The sequence below is a fragment of the Galeopterus variegatus genome, unplaced genomic scaffold (genome assembly GCF_000696425.1).
Source record: "Galeopterus variegatus unplaced genomic scaffold, G_variegatus-3.0.2 Scaffold1531, whole genome shotgun sequence".
Taxonomy (NCBI): domain Eukaryota; kingdom Metazoa; phylum Chordata; class Mammalia; order Dermoptera; family Cynocephalidae; genus Galeopterus; species Galeopterus variegatus.
The window spans coordinates 110,233-115,282 of record NW_007727642.1 but is presented as its reverse complement, the minus strand read 5'-3'; the positions used below and the strand labels follow the sequence as shown (position 1 = coordinate 115,282).

At 41.4% G+C, this 5,050-nt stretch overlaps 1 protein-coding gene across 2 annotated transcripts in view; it reads right to left on the bottom strand.

The window, feature by feature from the left end:
- Nucleotides 1-3,191: 3,191 nt before the first annotated feature.
- Nucleotides 3,192-5,050, bottom strand: part of POC1B (POC1 centriolar protein B) — a 93,434-nt gene continuing 91,575 nt past the window's right edge. For both annotated transcript variants that reach the window (XM_008577541.1, XM_008577542.1), the window contains one exon: nt 3,192-4,752. In XM_008577541.1, coding sequence (XP_008575763.1) covers nt 4,648-4,752 — 105 coding nt within the window. In that variant the 3' untranslated portion in view covers nt 3,192-4,647. The remainder of the gene's footprint in view (nt 4,753-5,050) is intronic.

The window sequence follows — 5,050 nt, the reverse complement described above, 5'->3', positions numbered from 1 at the left end:
CCAGTGTTGGGTGCATATATATTTACAATTGTTATATCCTCTTGCTGTACTGATCCCTTTATCATTTTGTAATGTCCTTCCTCATCTCTTAGTACAGATTCTGATTTAAAGTCTATTTTATCTGATATAAGCATAGCTACTCCTGCTCACTTTTGTTTTCCTTTTGTGTGGCATATCTTTTTCCATCCCTTCACTTTCAGTCTATGTGTGTCTTTGTAAGTAAGGTTTGTCAACTGGCGTGCAAGGCTGTGCTTCCCCCATTGGTTTGGCAGCAGGTCTGCCAGGGATGGGGCTGCTGAGCCACTTCTTGGGGGCTGGACAAGGCCACTAGACAGGGCTACAGGGAGGAGGCCCAGACAGCTGCTTCTTAGGCAGTGGGCAAGGCTGCTAGATGGGGCAGTAGAGAGGGGGCCCTTCCAGCTGTTTCTTAGGCTGTGGGTGAGGCCACTAGTTGGTACTGTTGAGGGAAAGACTACCCGGTTGCTTCTCCAGGAGGGCATGAATGCCCTTTAGTTCCAACTGGCCCTAGGGTATGTTCATTAAGGTAGGGATCTGTGAGCTGTTTCTCCAGGTTGGGAGCTTGGGTTCACAGAACTCAACCTATTGGTGAAGTGGGGAAGGGGTCTTCTTGTCTGATCTCTGGCCAGAGACATGGAGCACTGTCTGTTCAGCAGGCCTGGGACTGGCTTCCTAGACATTCAGGATTGAGGTCACAGCCACTCCTGGGTCTAGGGTTCAACTGCTATGATCAGGGCATTATAGCTTCTCCTGTGAGTGCACTGGGAAGAAGGCTGAGGCTTAAGACTAGGGAAGCACAATGGCTACTGGCCCTAGGGCAGAGCATGCTCCTGCAGTGGCTCTGGCTTCAAGATGGTGCAGTACTGCATCAGCTTGGGTCATGAGGGTGGGGGGTGCTTCTGTTTTGAAGCAATGCAGTGCATGTGTTCTAAGCAGCTCCCCACAATTGGCTCTGAGCTTGCCGGGGCTGTGGAATCCTTCTGCAGTGGGAACTGCAGGTCTCTATGGTGAGGATGGAGGTTGGTGGATGTGGTAGTATCAAATACTGACAATATTAATATGGCTTTTTTCCCCCCAATCTCAGAAATCCTAAAGACTCAGTCTTCTTCAGCCACTCACCTGAAATTTGGTTTCTTGAAATGGGCTGCTGAGGCACTCTGCTAAAGAATATGAGTTGTCTCAACCTTAGTCATGGTTGAGAAGCCACTACAGGGGTAGTGGAGGAAAAAGTCTGCAACTTAGTAATTGTTTTCATATTTTCACAAAACACATGCTGTGTGCCTATTATAAAGTGGGTACTATTCTCAGTTCTAGAGAGCCATCAATGACTGACAGCAGAGTTCTTGCCCTCCTGGAACTTGCTCATAAAGGGGAGATGTATGAGTGAATCAACACATATGTGAGATGGTCATAAGTGAATTGGAGAAAAGGAAGCCTGGTCAGGAGGACAGTGAGAGTATGGAGGGTTGCTATTTCAAACAGAGCAGTCAGGGAGGGCACCTCTGAAAAGTCAAGGAGTGAGCAGAGGCTGAAGGTTGTGAGGCATCAGTGCCTGAGGGTAGAGCGTTCCAGGCAGAGGAAATGGCAGGTACATGCCCTCAGATGGGAGCAATTTGCTTCTCCAAAGGGAGGCAAAGAGGCCTCTGTGGCCAGACGGCTGTGAGTGAGGGTGACCCAAGGTGCAGGAGAAGGGAGATCAAAGAGGAGGTGTTGGGGGTGGGGGTACAGATCAGATACTGTCAAGACTTCGGTTTTACTCTGAATGAGAAGGGAAGCCCTGAGGGGTTTTGAGCTGAAAAGCCACATGCTTTGATTCAGGCTTTTCAAGAGCCATTCTGGCCTGCTGGGCAAGGGTGACAGCAGGGAGACCAATGAGCAGGCATGTGTAGTTGTCCAGGCAAGATGATGGTGGCTTGGGCCTTGGTGGGAGATGGAAGTGGCAAGAAGTAGTCAGGTGTTTCATACATTTTGACAACATTTGCTGGCTGAACAAACTGCGGGGTGTGACAGGAGTCAGGGAGCACTCTAAGCTTCAGCTTGAGCAACTGGAAGGCAAGTTGCCATGTTACTGAGATGGGGAAGACTAGGAGAGGAGCTGCTGGTGACAGTGGCGCTGTAAGAGAGGACAGCAGAACTGGTTTGGACCATATTTAGAGATGCCCTAGTAGACTTCCAAGTAAGGACTTTGATCAGGCATTTGGATATTCAAGTTAGAAAAGAGAGAGGCTGGAATCTCATGAAGAACAAAGAGATTCCTCAAAAGCTAAAAAAAAGGTTAAAAAGAGGGGAATTATAAAATGACTCTCTTGAAAAAGCTTCAAGGCATTTTCATTTATATCACTAATGTTATATCATTTATAAAGTTCTGTGATGACTGTAAAAGTATGCAGGTGCGGTTAAAAAGAGGGGAATTATAAAATGACTCTCTTGAAAAAGCTTCAAGGCATTTTCATTTACATCACTAATGTTATATCATTTATAAAGTTCTGTGATGACTGTAAAAGTATGCAGGTGTAGGTGTAAAAGATCAGGCCTCTGTAGACAGCTCTTATGTCTGCTCCTCTGAAGCATCAAGGACGGGTCACACATGGCATTCATCCCAATGGCGCCATAAACTACTCAGTAGTGTGGGGAGTGCGGGTGGGGGTGAAATGCCACATGTCCAGCCCAGATGCTACTGAAATGTCATCACTGGTCACTGTCACAATCCAATCCATAGAGAACCATACCTATAACACTCGGACAGCTGGATTTAAAATATCATAATTTTGGGAAGAACAAAGAGATTCCTCAAAAGCTAAAAAAAAGGTTAAAAAGAGGGGAATTATAAAATGACTCTCTTGAAAAAGCTTCAAGGCATTTTCATTTATATCACTAATGTTATATCATTTATAAAGTTCTGTGATGACTGTAAAAGTATGCAGGTGCAAGAGGTGGCTGAAGCTAGATCAGTAGTTCCTAATGTGTGGGCCTCAGGCCAAGAGAATCAGCATCACCTCTGAGCTAGTGAGAGATGCAAACTATCAGGCCCACCCAACCTAGTGAATCATAAACCCTGGAAACTGTTTTGACGAGCTCTCCAGGAGACCGTCAATCACATTAAAGATTGAGCTAAGTGATAAGAAGTTTAGTATTTCCAGGTTTTAGTCATATAAAAAGGAAAGGAACAATTATTTTTTTAAAGAAAAATGTCTTTATTGTTTGAAGCATAAAAAATAAAAATTGGTATATTTCATTTCTTATTCTTCTCAACAAGGTTATAAAAATACAATGCCACTTAGTCTCCCTCTGTAAGCTCTTAAAATGTCTAGAAGTTCACACTTAGTATGATATAAAAAGGCACTTTCACCACACAATGAGATGATTTTAAAAAACTGACCTCATAGATGCAATTGAAATTGCTTTGAAAAAAATTGCTAAATATAGACTCCTAAATAAACAAGATTTCACTTTTCCAAAACGTAGATGCATTTTCCCCATGTTGCTTACAGACATCGTAAGTGTGGACTGCTTTCTCCTACCTTTGTTCTTATACAGGTTAATAAAAAGCAAGCTAAAATTAATTTACCTGCTTTTCTTTGCTTTAATCTCAATTTTGTTTAAGGCAAAACAAAATTCTTAATTTGTAACCAAGATCTTTTAGAATACCTGGCTCATTTTCATTTTGTTTCAAATAACAATTCATTAAAAAAAATAGGAAGACAATACAAAAAAATTTTTAAGTACTTATTATTTAGCTGTCAAAATCACCCTAAACAACAATATGTCTGAAGCGTGTGCATTTTTAAATGTTGTTGTTGCATTATTCTGGCTCTTTAGTATACTGGCATCACACTAACATAATTTCTGTGAACCATGACCATGGGTTCAGATACAACCCAAATCACTCAGTGCATTCATCTGTGATAGGAAAGACACGTGTGCTTCACATGCTTCTAACTCTTCATTTTCCTTCAGGAGGGCCAAAGGCTAAACAATGTACACCATAAATTAAATAAAAACCCACTCCCTATTAAGTGCTATTGCTAATTAACATAGGGGTATTCTGGCTGTGAAAATTCTGTGGTCTGAGAATTTTTATTAGATCAACTTTTCAAGCCATTAATAAAAAATATAAATTACTTTTGAAGTACAAGAAATATGAGTGACATCAATAATTCCTGCTGTTGTATACAGAATGTTATTTTAGAGGTAAGTAAATTATTTCATCCCAAGGATGTGTTTGCTAAAGAAATACGTTAATTACTTTAAGGAATTGCCTGAACATGGTTAATCTGAAATGATTTAACAATGAAATCCAGAAATTTGGTTACTTTCCTTGCTGGACTTGGACTATAAATGAAAACTGACATTAAAATAATATGGGGGAAAATTATAGAGTCACTTGAATGCTTATCACTTTATTACTACAGTCATAAATGATAGTGATTTAAATTAGTCCTTGATATTGATTTGTGTGTTTAAATTAGTCCTTAAATATGCCTTTTCTGCCTTTTGTTCTGTTGCTCACCCTTGTAAGAAATGCCATGGTAATTAGCCCATGTTTGTGTTGCGTGGAGCATCTTGTACTACCTTCCTGAGTATATGGACATGTGTTCATTTATCATGCCTCTGTTCATACTTTTCTATTCAACTTTTCTGTTGGACAGCACTGAAAAGCTTTTGCTGATTTTCAAGGCAGTCTTTCAGTTTGTCCTCGGTCAAAGTCAGTCGTTGCTCTAAGATGGAAACCGTCTGCAAAAAAGGAGGACAAAATAATCAATTGCCTGGTAACCTGGTGCTGAGAACGATGATCATCTCTACATGGGAAATCCTTTTTAGAAAGGATTTAGAACTGGGAAGCCCACTCTTTTGCTAAGAAGTTGGCTCAGAAATGAGCCCCAGCACAGAAATGCTCTAGGTATTACTGAAGGGCAAAGCACTATCAAGCAGTTTGAGGAAAAGAGAAAAACTGATGCATTCGAAGAAAAAGGTGTAAAAGATCAGGCCTCTGTAGACAGCTCTTATGTCTGCTCCTCTGAAGCATCAAGGA